Source organism: Channa argus, chromosome 11 (genome assembly GCF_033026475.1).
Source record: "Channa argus isolate prfri chromosome 11, Channa argus male v1.0, whole genome shotgun sequence".
NCBI classification, from domain to species: Eukaryota; Metazoa; Chordata; class Actinopteri; order Anabantiformes; family Channidae; genus Channa; species Channa argus.
The window spans coordinates 17,998,019-18,020,443 of record NC_090207.1 but is presented as its reverse complement, the minus strand read 5'-3'; the positions used below and the strand labels follow the sequence as shown (position 1 = coordinate 18,020,443).

Below are 22,425 nucleotides of genomic sequence, written 5' to 3'. Positions count from 1 at the left end.
AGTTTGGGTAAACACACTTTAGAAGCATCAAGACATGGTTCACACTCATGAATATGTGATAAATTCCTGAAATATACAAGAACAAGATGTTTTGAGGTCTATTCATTTATATATACATGCAGTACATTGTTGGTTTGTGTGAACTGATGTCGTTATTATTTTGTCTCAGATTGAAATGTGCCAGAGAAATTACAACAAAAAAATAGAAAACATGACTCAAAGATTGGAGTGCCTTTGCACTGTGAAAGTATCATTCGACATGTATGTTATTGGCAAGAAAACGCCACCCTCATCCAAGATGTCCGGTTCCTCTGACAGTAGATGTTTACTATTGGCAACTCACTGTTTCCTTTTTGTACTGCAGCATAATAAATGTGCTGCTACTCTTCAGTAAATTAGGAGTCTCCAGCACAAGAACCCATCCTCTGCTTTTAGTCAGATTTGTTTACATATTATGTCAGTTTGTCTCTCGAGGCTGCCGTACGTAGAAATTGTATTTAATTACAAACATGAAACACTGATGCACTGTAATTGAATGCTAATATGTGGTGTTTCATATTATTTTAAATGACTAACAACAGCCGCCCAGAGATGTGATGCTGTTTACTCTAGTGCTCACAATATTTATGTGACTGTAAAGCAAAGGGTGACAGGTCTTGATTCTTCATTCTTCTTGGTTACATAACACTGTAGAAGAAAAACAGTGCTGAGCTTTTACAAAAAAAAAGACCTCAGGCATTATGCACCTGCTTTATTTGACATTCACAAGTAACACATGCACACGCACACACAAACACAGAAATTTACCGCTCTTGTCACAATTGGGTTGGTCCTTCTTTCTAACCGTAATTGTGTTATGTGGTTTGACAAATGGCCCTCACCTTCACTGCGGTGCAGGCCGGAGCTGGTGTCGATGGGTGTTAGAGTGGTGCTCTAAATTGTGTGAGAGCAGAGTGGGCTTATTGAGAGTGCCTACAAGTGTGGTGGAGGGCATTTTGAGGGTACACCTGAGGAGCTGACAAGAGGCCTCTTTCAGTTAATGCTGATGACACAAACAGAGCTTGAAGCAGTGTGAGGTCTAAGAGATAAATGTGTGAAAGTGTCAGAAAAGAGAGCAATAACTTGTGGTAAGTATTGTGGCATACACAACTCTTACCTCTTACTACAACTCTTCAGGATTACCGCTGAAAGTGTCAGCATACCGAGACATTTACATGACAAATTACATTAAAAATTACATTAAAACAGTATAAATTTGGCTTAAACAACTTTTTTCCAGCCACAGTAGGACATCATAAACCTTTGTTACAAATGTGGCTGGAAAAACATTCAGTTCACAATTTAAGAAAACATACGCAAACTTTCAATTTTCAAACAAATGTCTTTCACAAGATGACTATGACTCATGTTAACACTAATCGAGTTCTGACAGTGTTCACAATTGGATCTTCATAACTCAGCATGTTATACTTATGAAAAAGGTGACTCAGTCAGTGTTTCCCAATAATCTGCACTTCTAGACTGAATGTGTTACCACATCCGGGGAAAAAACAAAAACAAAATTGAACTGAATCATAATATCAACTCCAAAATGTTAACCCACCACCATGAGTCACAGTAATTTACACTAGAATTTAGAAGAGACACCAGCAAACAATTATTTTGAACAATACTTACAATCCACTGATCAATACAGATGAAAAAAATGCATCTGATTAGTTGATTCTGACATCTTTGTGCTGTAAAGTACAAGATCATTTACTGATCTGATATTCCTCCTAAACGTGGAGGAAAATACAGTTCTCATAGCTTTTTAGACAGAGGACTTCCTCTGCCTGACATCACTGTGAGCTGATGGACAGTTGTGTTTAAGTGCTAACTGACTGCCAGTCTAACGCTCCAAGCTGTCCTCCCACCCAGCACAGAGCTGCTCCCAAGGCTGCAGCTGTCAATACAGCCAGACTGGCCTTGAGCACAGCACCAGGGGGCCTGCTGAAATGGGCTGGGGCCATGAATGCCAACATCGCCACAGTCACGGTTAGAGTGAACAAAATGGAAACCGCAGTGTTAATGGCCACTATCTGGCCGAACTTGGCGAAAGGCACAATGACACAGAAGAAGAGCGGGACTGTGGAGATCACCGTGGTGACAGCGCTGGACACTATAGCAACGCCTACATGGTTCACTGCCTCCAGGCTCCGCCTCTGCCTTTCAGCTGCAGGCTCCTGCAAACAGAGTGATCATCAATGGGATGAGCTGCTCCTCTTTATTCATGAGGCTTCGTGGTGCTTCTTGCCTTATTAAATCCAGAATCTGAGTCATTAGCTTGTTTAACATGTGTGTAAACAAAAAACATGCTGTGGGAGTTTTTCAAATTGCTCATAATTGCTGCTGTGAAGCAAATTTACACTCTCATACCGGACCAGGCGCATAGGGCATGGTCTCCCCAGCCAGCATGTATCCCTCCACCAGGTGTAGACAGTAATCCACCGAAGACCCTACGAGTATAGACAGAGAAATCGCCTCCACTGCTCCCATCTCCCAGCCCAGCCAGTATATGACTGCCACTACCAGACAGATCACTCCTGTTGAAGGCCAAACACACACACATGATGCCAACCCTTTTCTGAATGGTTCATTTTAAAATCCACTTGAACGTCTGGGCAAGTCACTTGCTCACTTCCAAACCTGATTGTAAACCTTCCTCACTTACCTACTATAGTTATGAGTACTGGCAGCAGCAGTAGTGGATGTGCAGTAAACACAGACACAGCTGCCACACAGATAGCCAGAGACAGCAACAGACTCCAGAGGGCACTCTCCACACCTACAAAGTAAAGGATTTTATCAGATTCTTTTACATCCTGCTGAATCCCATTTAAAGCTGCAGAACCCCAGATCTTTGTCATTTATGCCACCATTCACTTGCCTATGATCTCCATGAAGATTTGCTTCCAGTGCTCACAGGTCTGGAAACCTCGTTGCAGCGCAGAAGACTGAGGAAGACCCGCTAGCTGCTCCTGGATGAAGTTCTCCCACTGAAGGAAGTCAGAATAGGTCTGAAAGGAGGATTTCCCCTTGTACGTGGTCTTGGGAGTGGAAAGGAAGAGAATTATGAACTCTGAAATGTTCAGCTGTTAGATGGATGAGCATAAAACTTTAAAGGGATGAAGGGACTCACAGACTCGAAGGCCATTGAGAGCCACCGGACTTTGCCTCCATGCATCCCCACCGCCCCGTGGGAGAGCTGCCCCGGGAGCAGGTTGGGTTCAGGCAGAGAGTGACACTCAGGATGGAGAAGAGGCAGAATTGAAGACAGTTTGTTACCTGAAGGGAACAGAATAAAGAAAAAACGTCTTGTATGAAGGGTCTCTACCCTCTGCCTAGGGTCTCTAATCAGTTGTTAAACATGTTACTGTTTTGTTCTACATAAAAAAGGTTTTAGGCCAAAAACTACTGATTGCTTTCTTTATGAATGAATCTGATTATTTTTCACATTTCCCAAACCCCAAAACAATTTCTTCAAATGTCAATTTTGCCAACCGACAGTCCAAAACCCCAAATAAAATGTTTCTATTAAAAAAATCTGATAGATAGATATTTACCTTTAAGAAGCTGATACATTTGGCCTAAAGAATTACCTAAATAATCGCTGAGCACTACCTGATGAATCAAATGCATTTGTCGACCTTATATGGTTTGTATTAATGTTTTATGCTACAGAACAACAACAATTGTGTGATGCTACCTGAAGGCAGGCACTGTGCTCCTCCTGGCTTCACAAGCTGTCTGTTTGCACTAACAGCTTTACAGATTTTGCAAAGATGCCCCATCTCCTGGAAGATATCGAAGTCTGGATCCAATATAATGCTACCCTTTGGAGAAAATTAAAAAACATGGCAGCACCATGCGAATTTGTTTTTTAAAAAGTGGCTGTGCATTATTCATTGTGTTGTTAGGATATGTGACCCTCACCATATCTCCAATAACATGGTTGTCCTTGTGTTCAGTTCGATTGACTCCTAGGATCCCAAACACCAGAAAAACCATAGCCCCAGTATCAACCAAGGGGCGCACTGCTGGTTGGCCACACACTCCACCACCGCATGGGTTGAAGCCAAATGTTTTGGATGGTTTCTTCTTGGTAGAAGAAGAGGGATCTTTGAAAATAGAACCAGAGAAAAAGCTCAAGTGCATTTATTTACACAGTATAAACACCTACAACTGGATTAAAATCCCTTCAGTGTGTCCACAGAGTGCCACTTTAAAAAGCTATATTTGAATAATGTGTAATATCACTGCGTTTTTTCAATTGTTAAAATGCACCATCAGAATAAATAATATTAAAAGACCTTTCCACAATGTGACACAAGCAGCACCAAAAGAATTTTCCACGTCAGCTAATGAACCATTATTATGTTGTGGCGGTTTCTAAAGTACTGTGCTCACCGCTAAGAAGAGGGGTATAAAAAGTTCCCTTTGTGGGTCCGTCAGGCCCTGAACTGATGCCGCAGCCAGGCGGGTTGACACACACTCGACTGGGATGAGGTCTCAGCCGGCGTTGTGCAAAGTACAGCCTCCTACAAGAAGAAAGCAGAGCTGAAATGACAGACATCCCACTGAAAGAACCTGAGAGTACATCTAAAGCACAACCAGTGTTTTTTTTCCTTTTACCTGCTGTGTTTCTGCAAAGATGCTGCTGCGTAAAAGAAAAAATCTGGCACCCAGCCGTGTCGAGGGTCACATGAGCCAGAGGTGATCATCCAGCTGGGGTACGGGTGGTACACATGGGTAACACACACTGTCATTCGGATGGTGTAATTGCTGCAGGGCTGACTATAAGCCTATTCAGATAAAAAAAGATTAGTTTTGAGCCACGATAAGGCACAGATCACACTTGGGACAAACAACAGTATTGCTAATTACTGAAAAAAACTGTCACTTTCGACTTTTTCTGCTCCAAGACCTGAAATGATGACACTTCCTCATGCTGGGAGCTGCACAGTTTCCATGGGGATGGAGCGCTGGTGTTAGTGGAGAAACGGTAAAGGGTTGCAGAGGCTCCAAGGTCCAACTTTGATATGTACACGGTCAGCAAAGAGCCTAAAAGAAAAGGTGTAAAAACTTAAAATTCAACAGGGTTTAAATAATGGGGAGGAGGGTTTCTGTGTGCTTTACCTGTTTGGTTTGTGCTTGGACTTGGCTGTACTGAGCTCCGAGGAACAGTGGAGGTCGTTGTGCTTGGGGCCTGCTGATGTGTAGAAAACTTAAATGCTGATGGGGCATTGTGGGCGTACATAGGGTGAGGCTTTTCCATGAACACGCCTGCAGGACACAACATGCATGTAGGAGATTTGTTTCTTCTAATCTGTAACTGTTGAGTATTTTTTCATTACAGTTTCACCTGAGCACATGGGGCAGGAGATGCCTTGACCACTGAGGTTGCTCCTCAAAGCCAGCAGAGTCTGGAGGTTTGTGTCTCGGCGGAAAAGCAGAGGGGCACGAGTAGCCGGCCTCAGGAGACAGCAGCACCCGGCAGATAACAGCAGAACCATGAGGAAGACACCTGGGCCAGCAGGAAGACAATGATAAACTATGGCAGTGGGGAGGATCTGATGGAGTAGATAAAGCAGCTGGGGGACAGATAGGGGGCAGGGATCCATTACGGTCACTCCTGAATGGGGTGGATGAATACTTCAGGAGAGGTGCCTGCTCTTCTTTTCAACACAATGAATTCTCTCAGCACAGAGAGCTTACAACATTTTTTCAGTAGTTTCTAAGTCACAACCAAGACTGCAGCAGACTGTATGTGGGAAAAAACTAAGTTTAGAATTTAACTCTGAACTTACTCTGAAACTTTCTTGGGTATTTTGAGCATATGCTTGTTGCATTCTCAGAGTTTCCAGCAAATCTCACCTAGAACAGCTTTACGTTGCTCCACAGCTAGCTCTGCCACTAAATGCCTCAGGGCCCACTGAAGATTTGTGCTCACCACACCCACATGCTGTTGCCCCGAAGGGGACAGGGGTGTCTCCACTGACAGGGACAGAATGGCTGCATCGTTGTCTGTGTCACAGGAGCCTGGCCAAGACAAAGAGAAGGGCTTAAGTGTTGCTTTTGACAACAGCGTTTTACAGCCTGTACTCATTCCCATTCCCATTCATCCCCACAATCATTCATTCACCGCTAGGGAGATAATAATCTCACCTGGCTCCATCTCCACTGACAGAAGTGCCACATCATCATCCTCATCCGACAAAGGGCTGTGGCTCGCTGACAGGCCTGAAAACAACTTCCAGCTTCAGAGCAAGGAGGCAGTGTAGGGAGAGAGACAGCTGAAGGGATTACATCTCTCTCATGGTGCCGCAAAGCATGCACAAATACTGTGTCACACAAAAGTAAGAAAAATAATGTCTCACCAATTCAACCAGGCATGTTCATGAGACTCCACATGCTGAGACCAGATACACAGGGCGGCTGGCATCAGGACAGATACCCAAAGCCAACAGCAGCTCACAATGAGGGCCATGAATAGGCCGAAGTCATGAACGGCTGGAATCTAGTTGTCAGTTAAACGAAACACAGCATAAAGGACCATGAAACATTCCATTTGTGCTTATCACGTGAAAATGGCTGTCTGCTGAGAGAAGCATTTTTATTCATCCATATCAGGGGGAGTCATTTACACTTCCTGCGGAGGTCCTATTAAGTGCTGAATTTTTTTTCTCTGTAATTACCTGAGAGAAGGTGTTAGCGGCATAGGCAGCTGCAGTAGTGAAGGAGGTGAAGAATGTAGCTCGGCCAGCTGTTTTAATTGTGTAGATCATTCTCTGCTGTGGCTGACGCAAATGAGAAGCCTGTCTGAAGGTGCTGATGAACACAAACACATCATCCACCCCTAAGAAATGATGAGAAAACAATAAAAACAGACATGTAATACATTGTAAATACACTATAACCAAGTACCACCCTGGTTAGTGTTACTATCAAATGTTAGATGTGGTAACTGTGTGAAGAGTGAGATTATTATTGTTTTTAGGCTGCTTTTCACTGGGATTTTGGTTGCTTTGACTTAAGCTTCAAAATACTCCAAAGGTGCTCTGCTGAATTGGAAGACAGGGGACATACTTGGACAAGTCATAGTTTTCACTTTTATCTCATTAAAATACTTACTGATGTGTCATTGACATGTAGGAAACTTGCTCTCCTGCCAGGCTCATCTTTCACATGCATTGTGTCATCTGTGTCATATCCCCCACACCTTTTGCCCCCATGCATCCACACATTTCACAGTCAGCACCATGCGGTCAGTGCAGTAGTCTGGCACAGGTCCAAACATTCTAGACCTAATATGATCCAAACTTTATTTTGCTTTCCTCTGACCAACAAATGCACTGCCAGTATTCATCAGGCTTCTTTTTATGTTCTTCGGCGAAGTTTAACCTTGCCATTTTGTGGATAACGGTTTTCTTGGATGTCATCTTTAGAGGCAGGCTTCATGCAATGTCCTTCATACTGTCCAAATAAAAATTTCCACTGATAATCACTGTGTCAAGTCAAGAGCCTTTACCCATCTGTTTTTCATAGCAAGGTATTTTCAATACTGAAATGTGCATGTTATCACTTTTTGCATACGGCCACTTTACATACATACCAGAAATATGGCTCCTCCTATAGCTGCTTATCACTACTGAAAAGGTTTTAGCCTCTAAAATATGTAGAGAACTGATGCTTTTGTGTCCGCTATAATCTTTTTCAAGATACACAATCTTGTTTCTTACTTTTCTTTGGCAATTACTTACAGTACAAAGCAGAAAGACAGACACATGCCCTGACCAAAACCAAAACAGCTGTGGGTTTTATGTGCTCATTGTAACTTTGTAATTAGCTTTAATTGGTTGTTACCATAATTGGATGCTGTATTTTCAGTGTAGTGTAATCCAACCAGTTTGTATATATATATATATATATATATATATATATATATATATATATATATATAATCCTACAATGCAGCTTAACATTAGCACAATTGTTGTAAGATGTTACAATTTTGAATAATTTTTGTGATATTGCATGTACTTTGCTTTGTTGTATAGGGCTGCTGTAAATGTGAAGTTACTGCTTGCAGTTTGTAGCTCTATGTGTAATAGCTTTGATAAGCAGCTGCTGATTGATGTGCAGGACTGTTTTCTGGTCTGGTCATGTAACCTTCTGAATGTTTTGCCAGTTCCTTTCAAAATTCTGGAAACTATTGTTCTGGCCAATGATTTGGACAAAGTTCACCATAAAAGTACAATGTTGTATTTTTTCCACTGTGGTTTTTGTAATAAAATATAATTTGTCAAAGAGTGAGCTTTAGTACAAATAATTAATGAAAAAATAAATACAAATAGTAATAACATGTCCCAAAATGTTGAACCATGCATTTAATGGAATAATGAAAGTGTATTTCTCTTCTCATACCAATGCCGATTATAACAAAAGCTGCCACTCCATTGAGAATGCCGAGGTACCTCACACCAAAGACAACATGGTAAAGGAAAAGAGCCATCAAGCAGCTCAGTCCAATGCTGGCCAGTCCAAAGAAAGTCAGAAATACTAAAAAGACACGAGAAAACAACAATAAACATGCAAATATGCAAAAAGGCCATTTGGCAGTTCGAAAATTTAGACATGTAAAGATGTAAGTAACCCAAGTGGAATAAGAAGCAGCTCATACTGTACCAGAGAAAGAGGTAAGGACATAGACGAGCAGTGTAATGCAGGCTCCACTGATGACTGCTAGCATCATATCATTGTGAAAGGTATGTCTCACCTCATCATCAAAAAGCTCTGTTCCTCCATACAGAACCTTAACCTGACTGGGAAAAGGGAAGTAGATACAAAATGACCCAACATTTCAATTGTTTGCAATAATGTGACTATAATGCAGCAAACTAAAACCTCTGAGAGCAATGGTGATAAAAAGGCAAGCATTGCAGTAGTTGTTCTTCAGACCTTGTGGACTGCTTGGCCAGGATGTCTGCATACTGAACCACAAAGTTTTTGAAGCGAGTCCTCTGCTCATCGGCTCGGTCTTGCAGAGAGTAGTAGGAAGGAAGAGGAGCTCCGAAGTGGATCTCGCTGCGTAAGAGAGAGGACGAGAGATGCTCAGGGGACAGACTCTCATCTACGTACCAGTAGAACTGCGGGTGGGTGATGGCCAGGCTCAGAGACCCTACAAGTATATACATACCAGGGAAATCAGTACAGTTAGGTGTTAAAAAGTGGCTCTTAATTCTGGAATGTGTAATGTTTCGCACCTTGCTCACTGTAGACTCACCTTGAATATCTGCTAGGTCTGGACCCATACCATCATAGTAGATTTTCCCTCCTCTTTCACTAGGATAGAGGTAGGACAGGAGTGAGCTGGGTGGGGAGCAGAAGGAGGGTCCCAGTGGTAGATCTCTCAGCACCTCAAGAGGCTTCCAGCAGAACTGATGAAACTGTGGGTGCTGCATGACGAGATGCTCCACGTGGTGAATCGTCTGCAGGCGCTCTGGGGTGAAAATGTTGTGATCCCCCTTCCCTTGTGCCACAAAGACCAGCTCGATCCTCCACAGAGCTTGGCTCTGCAAATAATAATTGGGAGAAAACCTGCGCCTCCTAATGAGCGACAAAGAAGAATTTCCATCCCGTGATCTCTCATCTTCCTTGTCTGCGCTGTGATTTGAGCTTTGGTGCATCCCCATTTCTTCATGACCCAAATCAGGCACAGTCTTTTTATCTCTGCTCACTGCAGCCCCTCTCTTCTGATCATCTTCTGCTTGGAAAGAGTGCTTTTGAGGAGTGGAGGACCTCACTTCCTCATTATCTGTGCTGTTGAACAGTCCTTGTCTGCCCAGCTTCTCCATCAGAAGCTCCCTCAGGGCCTCAGACTCGCTGTTATCTAAATCTCGCCTACGCCTGTCCCAAGACCCCAGCTGAGTTTTCACAGCAATGGTGAGGGCGTCAAAGCGCTCAGCAGAGAAGTGACTGTGAACCTCAAAGGCACTGTAGGAAAGATCTATGTCCAGAGGAGGGCAGTAGAGGAGCATGTAGGCAAACATTGTACATGGTAGCAGCACAGCTACCCCTAAAACTACTCCACTGGCCCAGGGCTGTGTGTAAACCCACCCCACTACCCTCCACACTCTACACACCCCAGCATCCCCTGAGAAACAGCTCTTTCCTGCTGTGTGACTTACGCCATCCTCCTCCTCCTCTTCCTCTTCTTCTGCCCCCCAGCTGGTCTGAAACAGCAGTAGCTCATCCTCCACGTCCATACTGGCACCTATCAGGGATATATAACACCTCTTGATCGTTGCTCACTAAAAGTGGCACTCCTTTCTCTCCTTGGCAGGTGAAGACACGCACAAAATACACATGTGAACTGCCAGCAGCTGACATAAGCATCCGACAAAATGAAGGACAAAGTAACTTGCAAAGTTGCACTCAGCGGCCAAGGACATGAGAATTAAGTCTGTCCTCAAGCAGCTGTCGACAAAGGGCTTCCCATGGTCACGCTCATCGAGAAAACTGAGGAGGGGAGACCATTGCGCTCTCAAGGGTTATAGGAGAAAATTGCAAGCTGAGTCCTGCTTTAGGATGCTGATCACAGGAGCTTGGAGGTGAGACAGGCTAAATGCCTGCTGGTGGCTTTCTACATATCAGCAGTCGACATAGCTGTGTCTGCTCTGCAGCAAATTAAATCATCTCACTTGTCTAATTACTGACAAGCAGAGCAAGTGGGATATTAGACGGAGTCGTGGAACAAGTGAGGGTTTATCTCCTGTGATGGGCAGCCTTTGAGTAATAGTGCCCATAGGTGTCACTTTTTTTCACTATTCCTTGCACAACGTACTGCAGACAGTTTGCATTTAAGTGGCAGTGAGCCCACTAACTGCAGCAATTTATCTGGTGTCTGTAGAACAGGGCTTTAAGGTCAGCCAGGTAAGACAGTGAATCTTGATTATGTGTTAAAGATTGCAGTAGCTGCAGTGAAAGGCCTTCATAAGGAGAATTTACAAATCATACCATTCAATCAATATTTGTAAAATTGACTCAGACTCTAAATATTAGAAGGTAGAGAAGAAATCTACTTGAGAGACAAGCTCAGAGCTAAAAATGAACTTGCTGATTTGTGCAAATTTTTGTTTGCGTGCTGATACTTGACTAGACATTGTTTGATGTCAAGGCAAAGTACAAAATGTGCTCATGCTTCAGAACATCACCTCACGTATGGACACTATGTCCATAAAGTCATTCCCCAGTTCACCGGTGATGGAGCAGCTCATGTATCTGTTTTATGGCCACATCATTAAAGGTCTCAGCTCTACAGTTTTCCAGTTTCTGAGAGAGGCCGATTTTGAAGTTGTCAAATATCCACATGATTTACACATGCTAATCCAATTTTATGCGAGATTGTTCGTTTATAAAAGGGATTTTAAAAATGCTGTTGCATTGAAAGCCAAGTACTTCAAACTATTCCAGTTAGTCTATTAAAAAAAGGCCAAACTGGGGCCATTATTTAAATCTGCTCAACACTTGAATTTATTAATTAGCATGTCATCTTACTGCACAGACAAGGACACCAGTGCACCTTGTAATGGGAGAGCGGCGGACTAGCATCTGCCCACACAGTGTGAATGTGAATTTTCTGCTCTGTTAAAGGACACATTTATTAATGGTGTTGGGAAGTTTGATTTTAAAGTGTGAAAACATATGAAAAAAATTGCAGCCTCAAAATAAATATGATTATTTTCTGGTACTAATAGTGCTGTATTCTTCAAAATGTGTTCGTGTTTGAATGTGTATGTGTTCCAATTTGCAGGCTGTCATTTGAGCGCAGTTAAATTACAATTAAGTGACCAAACATTTATATTTCTCTCTATATGTTGCCAATATATTATTAACATATACTGAGAATATCAACATTATTTCTAAATGTGCATTTACAGTAAATGAAATGGAACACAGTTGCTAATTTTGGTGATTAGATTAATGTAATCCAATTTAGTTTCAGCTCTCCCTCCTCATCTTGTTTTGACGATGGCGCTCTAATCAACACAAGATGAGCGGAGGCATGCGGAGAAGCACAGGAATATGAAGAGAGAAGTGGAAAAGAGGAAAGAAAAGCTGCGGGGAATGACTGAAGCTGTGCACACCACAGCCGTCACCCTTCAAACAAAAGGACGAGCACCTCAAACATCTATGAAAAGAAACTGTGCTTTTTGCTGTTTAATATTCATGGGGGGAAAAATCATAAATGAAAGGACTCTCTGCAGCTCCATTTCTGTATCTTTTTTAAAGTCAAAACATACTGATTAGTGGTGCAGATGTCCCCGTGTGACAGTTTGAGGAACTCATTAGAGACTGATGGGCAGACTTAGTGCTTATTAGACACTGAGGCCGAGATCTGTGCTTTTTGCCAGCTCTCTATTGCCAGCTGTATATCATGCAGCAGACAGCGTGCACGAACAGTGGAGGAAAGATAACTATAGTGATGCACGGCCTTGGGGACACATCATTTTCTCTCTTCTTGATTAGTACAATGCTTCTTCGCATCCAAAAACATTGCACCTCATGTGCAATAATTCTGAGCGTCGTACAGCTGCACAGCACTGTGAGCTGTGCAGAGAGAGCCTGGTATAACTAATGTGTTTACAAGCTGCCAGCACTGTTCAACACTGCTATTTTTCTGCAAAGACTGGAAAACAGTCAATTTAATCCCTGCCCAGGTGTAGATTAAAAATAGAGTGTAATTAGGCATTCTACTTTCTGTGTTTATTGGAATCAAATCTGTCTCCCATATGGCTCAGTCTACATTAAAGCTAGGCGTTCTTAACGGAGAGGCTGTAGTGCTTTGGTGGGGATGTACAACTCAGAAATGAACCATCAAAGCACCATCGATTTTTTGTGAGTTTTGATGTATAAAATCTGATAAGCACTTGTAAAATGCATTTGCATTATGTGTGATATGTGTTATCTGAAGTCTAGCCTTGAACTCTATAAGGAACTTTCAGTAACTTGTCTTTTTTGATTTATTTTTTTGTAGAGGCCAGGTGGTCATGCTGTACCTGCCTGATTGTTGGAAGCACAGCAGCTGTATTTGATGGACTGTGCTGTGCAGCTGTTGGGAGCAGTGTTTGGGCTGCGTTGTGTGTCGTGTGCAGCAAGTTGTTAGCAAAAAGGAGGGTCAGCTGTAAACTCCACCAGAACAGATATATTTTGTTCTTCAGTAAAATGCGAATAAGCTAAGTGTCAGCATTTTTTCCCACCACTACATCTCTGAGCAATGCCAGCATGCTGTGAGACAGAACCCTTTTACCTGTCATTGTCTCTTTCTCTCTCGCAGCCTTCTGTTAACTCTTCATCCCCCACTCTCATCCCCCTTACCCCAATGTATCTTAATGCCTTTTCTTTATGAGCTCTCATTTTCACAAAGGTGAGACACACACACACACACACACACACATACACATACAGAAACACACCCTCCCTTCTCTCCATCTCATCCAATATGGATATCACATGCTGCCTCCTGCCCAACACACATACAGCCTGGTGTAAACTCAGCCAGAATACCACCTCATTTAAAGAGGGCATCGATTTCACCACTAGTGCTCTATGAATATATTTCTTATGCATGAGCGCTCAGCAGCATTTTTATAGCAGACGTGTCTTATATTCATTATGCCCTGAGAAGCTGGAGTTCAAGTCAAACTCTCGAGATGCATTTGCATCCAACAACTGTGTATATTTGTTTTCTCGATGAAATCTTGCTCGTGTTGAAGGACGCTCTCTGTGCATGCAGTGCGGAGCATCCCGGGGCTGTACCATGCAATTCTTCTCACTCTGCTAAATAAAAACTGAATAAAAAAGCCTGATTCTAGTTTCTCTCTGCTAGTACAAATGTAAAAGCAACAGATTCAATCAGGTAACGAAGCCTATATCTACAAAACTTACCTGTATAAGAGTTACTCTGATGAACAATGCTTGCACTCTCCAACTGCCTGCAAGCAAATGGGATCAGCTTTTATTGATCTTTTTCTTAACAATGTCGTGGCTTAACATTTTCTGGAAAATTGCAAAGTTTACTGCTTTCAATTGATTAACATTTTAGCAATAAATCGTCTAAATACAAAGCATCCCTGTCAAAGCAAATGCCTGCAACGCTGAGGAGAGTCTTACCTGAGGCTGATGAGACAAGAATTACAGGTGGAGTGTTCAGGCCTACTGGGTCCGGTTGTAATATGCTGAACTGCTCTGCAGTTTCATCTCCTCTGTGCTCTGGTGTGAGGAAAAAAATATTTTACTGTTTCACTGTCATAGTTAACAACTCATAAAGAGAGACACCAAGAGACCCCTCACTGGAAAATAGCACAGAGAAATCCACTCTCCCCCTCCTCACACACTTAAGGAATCCTCTAGTCTTAGTAGTTAACAATGTGTTGTTTTCCTCTCCTTTTATGCTTTCAGTCTTTTCTCTCTCTCTCTCTCTCCCTCATGCTCCCTCTCCTTCTCTCTTACCCGGTTGTCCAGGCGACAGAGTCAGTGAGAGACATTTCTTCCCAGATGCTCTTCTCTCTCTCTCCCATGGCTTTGTTCAGCCTGCTCTGCCACCAGTAGAAGAGAGGAGGAGGACGGTACAGCCCCAAACCTTGTGCACATCTCTGATGTAAGGCAAGAAAGCACTGGTCAATCATAAAAAGGAAAGAAAATACATTTTGGACTGGTTCCACTTTAATTCGGCTGCCTTTATGTGACCAAAATGATGCAGCTTAGCACGATACTACAGTGAGCCCCCTACGATCCTGTCGGAATTGGTATGGCCTAGTCTAGTCTCAGTTGGTGGGGAGGTGGGGTGTGTTATAAGAGGGTGATCAGCATAACTGGATACAGTGCGAGACAGTGCAAGCAATTTAAAATAATCACCTGAAATAAAAATATGATTATGCGTGTTCATTTTTGAGTATAGTTCTTTCAAACCAAGTGAAATGAAGGTCCTATGCCGTAGACACAGGCTGGCAGCTGTGTGAACAGCAGCAGTAAATTCCACACAGATTTGACTTATCAGTTTTCCTTTGTTGTGCTAGAAAAGCTTCCTGCTGGACTGTAGTCCCCTTGCTCACTCTCATCTAACATTAATGACCATTTCTTTCTCACCACCATGTTCAGCTTATCTTTCATCTCACTTCTAACCCTCTTTTCAGGTTTAACTTTTAATTGTCTTATCAAAAGAAAATAACTCATTATCCAAATGGAAGTTATGTGAATTTTTTTCTCTGTGAAGCTCATTCACTGTGGCGTGCGAGGATCAGTCTCAAAAACCCCTTGTTGCATAAATGCAACTTGGAGACTGGTGCTCATCACTGTGAGTACCTGAGTGTTGGCACCTTCGGGATAATTTCTTTTCATGCTGTTGGTGCAGCAGTGACAGACCCATCTGACTAAACACACTTTTCAGTGACTTGAGATCAATAAAGTGAACCAAACTGAGTCTAAGCACATCTATTGCTGCAGCACTGGGGAGGACAAACAGCCAGATCTTATAAAAACTGATCAATAGTTATAACTGCATGTTGTCAATAATACCCAGACACACTCTGGTCAGTGTCTTTTGTTAGGCTTTAATGAGTCCTTACTTCATTTGGTCAACATGTATCACAAATATAAGCAGGCAGGAACTCAGAGGCAGTCAACACATATTATGAGACACTTGAGTAATACAAAATATATACTAATCATTCAGCAATACACCCACACATAAATACTGAACACACACATGCAAACTTGCACAGGGGTTTCAGAAAGAGGATGTGTTTGTTCCCTGATCACGGAGTCAAAACAACTGTTTGATGGTCTCCTTAAGGTAGATCTACCTGAAACAGCCTCGTGTTTTTAGAAAAACTGTTTGTTTTGCCAGATGGAAAATATTAATTTTACACATCAATATTACATGATCATTAGCACATGGCTCTGGCTAACTCCGGTTTACAGTTGACTAACTTTAGCCTGCAAAAACCTGCATGCAGGAGTTATCTAGACTCCATGTCTCTCTTTATTTGTAGAGTTGGTGAGGAGTGAGAATGTGGAAGAGGCTTATCTCTAAGTGCCATTACCAGTGGAGAAACCAGAGGAAAATTAGTTTTGGGATAAGAAAATACAACTGTTAACAGTTCTAAATACCACCAACATTATTCTTGTAATGTTGTAACCGGACTATAAAAAAAGCATTACATACTTTTATAGCCTCACATAGAAAGAGGGACATTTTGTATTAGGAACACCTCAGGTCCTCAGGTATGACTACACACAAACTGGAAAAGTCAGTGCAACAGTTAACACTATAAATGAGATGATATGTAAACGTGACTCTGGACACTAAACCTGATATTGATTAGCACTACAGCTCTGGTAACACAATTTGCAGTCATTCAGTAATTTCTGCAGTCAGCAGTGATTGAGCTGAATTTCCACTTTATTTCTATCTCTGGTGAGGGCTCCAACAAAAGGGATTCGAGTTGGACACATCTAATCTATCATAGACTTTAGCACCTGCTGAAGGGGCTCAGAGGAAGCGCCCTTTTGGAAAGTGCGGAATCCTACAGTGTAACCATATTTTGAACTGAAAAGCAACTTAAATACTCCACATTTAATTTACATTTTAAATTTACATGAAGAATAATTTGACCCAACAAACATTATGTTACAAAAAAAACATTTTGTTCGTGGCTTTTACATTTCAACTTCGCAATAACACTTAGGCCTGAGTGTTTAATTAATTTCTGTCACTACACAACGTTCACAGTGAAAAGTAACAGCCCCAGTGTACTGTTAAAGGTGACAGCTGACAGGACAAAGCAGATCTAAATGTGCTCTGGTCATTGTTTCATGAGCACACAGTAGTATTGCCACACGTTTAGAAACACAAATTCCCTCTGCCCTAAGCTCACATACACTTTCACACTCTCAAAGCCGTCCTACAACAAGAAAAGGAGGGAATTTGTTTGTATCCTCTGGCTACCACAGATGGGTCTCCCGGATCTCGGAGATGATGTTATTGGCTTTTTTAAGTGCCTGAGAAAGACAGGAAAAAAGTGATAGTAGTTAAATTGCTGGCCCCAAAACAGGAGATAAAAGAAAGACATAGAATAAATTCTTGTTCTTAATGCTCAGAGCCTATTCAGAGAAATAAAGCATCAGCCAATTTTACCTCAAGCATTTGAGAAACCTCGCTCCGCTGCTGTGCCGTGTCCTGTGACTCAATGAGCAGCTCCTGCAGCATTGGCTGTTTGTAAAGCTGACCCACCAGCTCGCTCTGCAGATGCTCTTTCACAAAGTTCACCAGGAAGTGCATCACTGTCTTAGGCACACTGCGGACGCAAAGCACCAAGACTAAGTAAGAAAATCAGCATCAATAACAAGCTCACCAGGAGAAATAGAAGGGGAAATGGGGAGAGAGAGTGCCCCTGGGCGCTCTGGATTTGTTCCAGTAAAACCTGTCTTGGATGCTTTTGCGGACAATAAGGAAGTAGCTCTTGATGAAGCGCTGGATGACCTCACAGTCCCTCTGCTCCTTCGCAGTAAGCTTACGGGATACGGGCACAGCCTGGAAGAGAGGGCCAAAATAAAATGTTGATAGTCTACAAAGAATCTACTGCTAAGTGTTTTGTCCTACTGAACATCCCACTACTCACCAAGTCAAGAAGGTTAATGGCCTGGCCTTTGCTGGGACTGCCAGAGCCTGCAGCTGGAACTTTCTCTTCTGCAACTTTCTCATTCTTCCAGCGCTTTCCTCCATCAAGGGCCTCTGCCTGACAGCAAGAAATCCGAGGAAGTCAGAGGGTCAAAACTATTTTGGTTGAGCCAGGAATTGTTCTGATGTGAAACGTAATGGTTAAGGTCCTTTCACAACACATACCCTTCCCCCTAGCAGAATAAATGAAATGATAATTATAGAATATGTGCGCTGGCTGTAAGGGACAAACAACTACCTGCTGACTGTTGACAGATGCAGAGACCTGTGCTGCATCCGTGAAGTCTGGATGCTTTGTGTTGATGTAAGCAAGTTCTATTGCTACTAAATTGTGCACCTAAAGGAAAAGGGCATTAAAACAAACAGTTACTAGGACTTTGCATATGGTTATTCTAATGAGTTTAAAATATCATCTGAGGCTGAGCTGAGATTACCATTTCATTAGTAATCGGTAAACGTTTCCTCAGTAATCCAGTAACTACTTCTACAATGGAATCGTGGAGTTTGGGAAATCGCAGAAGCTCCTTGCAAACACAAAGACATATTTTCTTGACATGAAGCATAATTAATGTAGCATTGTTTTAATTGAATAATGAATAATGAGTGAAGTGATTCATCTCCTGGCAAACCTGTGTGCTAAAGGAGGAGCAGTGCTGGATGATCCTCTGCAGCTCTTCATAAACAAGCTCGACACAGCGAAGACTGGGCTCCTCCAGCCGTTTAATTTGTCTCTTCACCAGCAACTCAAAGGATACCTCTGGTACAAAAAGCGCTGGCCGTGGACCCTGCACACACACACACACACACACACACACAGACACAGACACACACACACACACACGCAAAAGGTCTATTTACCTGCTATTCTCCAAATGAGTGAACTTGACCAGAATTTGGATTAAACGCATCAAATAAACCCAAGTCTGAAGAGGCTCACCGTAGCATTGCGGATGGCTGTGAGGATATCGAGCTCAGTCAGTCCCCCGAGAGGGTCAATGGACTGTAAAGTGCGGCCAAAGGTCTCATGGAATATGTAACAGATGCGAGCACCCCCACAGCTGTAGGAGAGATTGGTTTAGCTGTGACACCTACACGGTTTCTCAGTGCTGTGTGTCAGCAATTTTAATTGTGCCAAAATTAAATGCAGTCAACCAAAAAAGGTCAATATTTGCTCCTTACATATTTACATGAATTAGCTGCCTTGTAGTAAGGGCGCTGTGGAGACGAAGCTGCCAGCAGAAGATGCTGATGCCACTTTAATTTACGATTACATTACTTCAAGGACATTACCCTCATGACATATACTGTACTTTGAGTTGTGCAACAATAACTATCGAATTAGTTGTAGGAACAATCTGAGAAAATGGAAAACAACAAAAGATTTTATTATTGCGTGAAAAAGCTACCAGAGTGAGGTCAGACTCACAGCTCTGAGGTTTGGATGTGCCTGGCCGTTCCTTCAATGGTGTTGCAGTAATCACTGGCAAACTTGGTGACTATCTGCAGCAGTGTAGCACTGTGGTCTTCTACTGGCTGGCCATAGCTGTTAAGCCGTGCCTGGTACTGGGCACTCAGCACGGTCACTCTGGTTTTGAGTTCTGGAAGGCAGTCTCTGATGTGGTGCATGAGCAGTCTGCTGAGAGTTTTGGCCAGGTAGCGTGAGCCGGCGCGGGAGGTGAGCGAAGGGTAGTGACGTTGCAGGAAGGCCTGCTCATCCTTCATTGAGTCCTCCAGGCTTTTCTGGGTATTGATATCATGCTGGCTCCTAGGACACCAATTTGAGAGAGAGAGACTTTAGTCAGATAATCAGGACAATATGGCCAATGATTGGTCTATAAAGATACATTTTACGAAACTAAAACTAAAACGAAAAGCAAACTTTGATCAACAAAAATAGTAGCATTTAATAATTTTTCAAACCTGTTAACCACCCCAATAATCCCGAGCCTGACAGGGATGACTCTACCCAAAAGGACCTCCAGAGCATCAGTCCCTGCATCCATCAGATCCAGTTTACTGATCACCAGCAGTGTTCGACGACCTGATGGACACAAACTTTTTTTTTTAAAGTACAGTTGAAAGTTCCTAAGTTACTCCTTCTTTACTTTAACAAGACCAGCTGCAAATCTCACACTTTGACAAGTACTACAGACACACTCTCTGTGATCAATCTATTCTTCAGAGTGCCTCATAACTGTTATCTGAAGGGTTATTAAATGTGCAGAACAATCGGTTCAATAGCCTGAAATGACATGAGTGTAATGTGTTCTTCTTGCACACTAAATAATTTAAAAGGCATTTATATTTGAACTATGTTATGCAGTAAGTACCAATACATAGGCAAAAATAAGTAAAAGGAAATCTGAGGAGAAGAAGCGCTTGTGTACAAAATGTCTTACCATCTGGATCAACCTCATGCGCCAATTTCAGAGCATCAGAGGTGGCCAAGTCCGAGTTGGCAGGAGACACTGCGAGGATGAGGGAGTTTGGATTGGAGATGAAGGACAAGATCATTTCTTGCACTTGTGCCTCAATGTCCTCTGGCTGGTCCCCGACGGGAACCTAAGGCGACAACAATAAGCAGCCAACATTACAGTCAGCACAGATGCAGAGCTGCTGTAAATCTGTGATGATTAAACAAATGTAATCAGCATAAATTATGATCTAGTTTGCTATGTTTACACACATCAAACTAAGTTAACATCCTTGTTGAGTAGCTGAGTTTACCTTAGTAATTCCTGGTAAATCAACCAGAGAGAGATTTAGCACTTTGGGGGAGAAAATCTTTAAATATATGGGTTCAGGACAGATTCCCTGGAGCATGTGAAAAAAGAACAAACAAAATGATAATTGCAGAGTAAAAAGGTACATTTAAGACGTCACCAATTTTACACCAGTGCTTTCTTTACACCTTGTTGTTGCCTGAACTCCGTTCAGTCTCAGCTTCAATTTCACGACACATTTCCTGAAAATCTGTGAAGATCTGTCAAGAAAGGTGAGAGAATGACACATTAGGTAAAAGCTTCACAAAATACCAGACAAAGGCAGCAAGCACATAACTTCACTCTCTTAGACGAACGTACTTGGTTTTTGCAGTGTAAGAATGTACCCCATTCTTCAGCTTTGACACCTGTACTGACATTTTGAGTGAGTTAATTTCACAGAAATGTCTCAAAAATTAAGGATGCAAAGACTTGGGAGACATGATGTAATCTGAATAATCACAAATACACACATATAATTCTTGACAGATGAAGATTAGAAAGAACTAAATGTTAAAAGATAAAAAAAAATGACATGGCCAAATGAAAGCAACAGCATGCACATAGAATCTACAGAGACCTGGGTAGCTGTTTTGGGCATTTTGTTTAACCCGATTTCCTGAAAAAGTAGTGAGGAAGAAAAGGGAGACACAGCATGTTAGAAAAGAGATACCAGGGCTCTATGAGTATATAGCTGCTCAAACAGTAAAAGTAAATGTGCTGTGCCTAAATGCTAATCAGACATTAAAAACTTCAATCGGGACAGAAATAACAAAACTGCTACCATTGTGGATCTTCAGTCTCTCCTGCAGAGGTGCAACATTAACAAGCTGCAACACCAGGGGTCGTCTTGTGACTATTCCTGATCCTCGAGGCAAGAAATCTCGTCCTACCAAGCTCTCCAACACAGAACTCTTCCCACTGCTCTGTTGTAGCACATGAGAGCCTATCAGCAGTGGTTTTTAAATTGACCTCAGACATCTTACAGTTTGAATAGCAAGTACAAATTATGATATGCTTTCTTTTGTGATCTGTTTCTAGCTGACCTGAGACCCAACCACGACTATCTGTGGCAGCTTTATGATATCTGCGCCCACTGTGAGGAAGACTTCCTGCAACCGGTTGATGGTGGGAATCAGAGTGTCCATCCTTCCAGTAGCCTCGGCACACTTACTAAATTAGTAAAACATAACGAACGGTTATGGGCAGACAGAAAGCACAACATAGTGGGATAGCTGACTGGAATTGCCATTAACTCTAAATACCTAACGTTAGTGCTAGCTTCGGTTTCCCAAAACAGAAGACTGTGCTAAATAATCGTCACTGGATTTGACAAATATGCAAATGAAATAAGATATGTAACGTTACAGTTTCTTTTTCTATGATGTCGGTAATGATCAAGGCAGCAGTGGTCCTGATGAGAGGGGGTGTAACGCCCAAGCATTGATCAGACCAACGCCGTGCAAAATCCAGATTATACGTTAGAGTAGGGGTTTCTATTTATCATCAAACAGACAAGGACCTACCCTGAAGTAATACTGCAACAAATAATGTAACAGCAGAGCACCAAATTAATCTGTACGATCGATTAATGCTAGCTTGTTGCTAACGCTTGTTGGTAAAAGCAGGAAGTGAAAGATGTACTGGCTTTGAGGTGCCACTAGCTAAGCCGGTGAAACAACACATGCGGATCTTACCGATGCTCAATAAAAATGTCCTTCTTTGTATAGAAAAGGGCAAATGTCAAAAACCTCGCATTTTACAGAACATCAAACATTGTCGGTAAAACAAGACAACTGTCAGGTTCCTCATAGGCCGAAACCGCAGCACTCGTCATCAGTCTGATTGGTCAACAAACGACTCACGAGGTTTCCTGTGATC

At 42.4% G+C, this 22,425-nt stretch overlaps 2 protein-coding genes across 9 annotated transcripts; both read right to left on the bottom strand.

The window, feature by feature from the left end:
- Nucleotides 1-735: 735 nt before the first annotated feature.
- disp3 (dispatched RND transporter family member 3) lies at nt 736-14,699 on the bottom strand. Of its 5 annotated transcripts, none has more exons than XM_067519863.1 (23): nt 14,554-14,699; nt 14,215-14,313; nt 13,990-14,036; nt 9,326-10,315; nt 9,001-9,220; nt 8,728-8,864; nt 8,467-8,601; nt 6,738-6,898; nt 6,420-6,559; nt 6,208-6,299; nt 5,917-6,081; nt 5,405-5,566; nt 5,179-5,325; nt 4,967-5,103; nt 4,675-4,844; nt 4,450-4,580; nt 3,976-4,160; nt 3,749-3,875; nt 3,182-3,327; nt 2,930-3,089; nt 2,714-2,827; nt 2,419-2,585; nt 736-2,225 (listed from the first exon to the last, which is right to left on the bottom strand). In XM_067519863.1, the coding sequence occupies exons 4-23, from the start codon at nt 10,305-10,307 to the stop codon at nt 1,869-1,871; spliced, it is 4,035 nt and encodes a 1,344-aa protein (XP_067375964.1). In that variant the 5' UTR covers nt 10,308-10,315; nt 13,990-14,036; nt 14,215-14,313; nt 14,554-14,699; the 3' UTR covers nt 736-1,868. The 5 variants fall into 5 exon arrangements, with proteins under 5 accessions (XP_067375964.1, XP_067375965.1, XP_067375966.1 ...); XM_067519864.1 differs by lacking the exon at nt 14,554-14,699 and adding an exon at nt 14,395-14,535; XM_067519866.1 differs by lacking the exon at nt 14,554-14,699 and having other exon boundaries at nt 2,083-2,296; nt 14,215-14,545.
- Nucleotides 14,700-15,633: 934 nt separating this feature from the next.
- si:dkey-32e23.4 (dynamin-1-like protein) lies at nt 15,634-22,391 on the bottom strand. Of its 4 annotated transcripts, XM_067521422.1 has the most exons (18): nt 22,242-22,389; nt 21,591-21,717; nt 21,329-21,470; nt 21,125-21,163; nt 20,866-20,912; nt 20,694-20,765; nt 20,510-20,596; nt 20,182-20,344; nt 19,703-19,823; nt 19,209-19,547; nt 18,720-18,840; nt 18,412-18,567; nt 18,217-18,306; nt 18,021-18,119; nt 17,724-17,840; nt 17,526-17,635; nt 17,240-17,399; nt 15,634-17,103 (listed from the first exon to the last, which is right to left on the bottom strand). In XM_067521422.1, exons 2-18 carry the CDS (start codon nt 21,690-21,692, stop codon nt 17,047-17,049), a joined length of 2,022 nt encoding a protein of 673 aa, XP_067377523.1. In that variant the 5' UTR covers nt 21,693-21,717; nt 22,242-22,389; the 3' UTR covers nt 15,634-17,046. The 4 variants fall into 4 exon arrangements, 3 of the variants coding, with proteins under 3 accessions (XP_067377523.1, XP_067377524.1, XP_067377525.1); XM_067521423.1 differs by lacking the exon at nt 21,125-21,163; XR_010915559.1 differs by lacking the exons at nt 15,634-17,103; nt 17,240-17,399 and having other exon boundaries at nt 17,724-17,904; nt 22,242-22,391.
- Nucleotides 22,392-22,425: the final 34 nt, after the last annotated feature.

Coding starts and splice junctions, on each gene's coding strand:
- disp3 (XM_067519863.1), bottom strand. CDS start 10,307: ATGGACGTGGAGGATGAGCTACTGCTGTTTCAGACCAGCTGGGGGGCA. Junction 6,560..6,737: donor CCGCTAACACCTTCTCTCAG/GTAATTACAGAG, acceptor ACTGACAACTAG/ATTCCAGCCGTTCATGACTT. Junction 2,828..2,929: donor AATCTTCATGGAGATCATAG/GCAAGTGAATGG, acceptor TTTACTTTGTAG/GTGTGGAGAGTGCCCTCTGG.
- si:dkey-32e23.4 (XM_067521422.1), bottom strand. CDS start 21,692: ATGGACACTCTGATTCCCACCATCAACCGGTTGCAGGAAGTCTTCCTC. Junction 18,120..18,216: donor TACCGATTACTAATGAAATG/GTAATCTCAGCT, acceptor CTTTTCCTTTAG/GTGCACAATTTAGTAGCAAT. Junction 17,841..18,020: donor CATCTGTCAACAGTCAGCAG/GTAGTTGTTTGT, acceptor TCTTGCTGTCAG/GCAGAGGCCCTTGATGGAGG.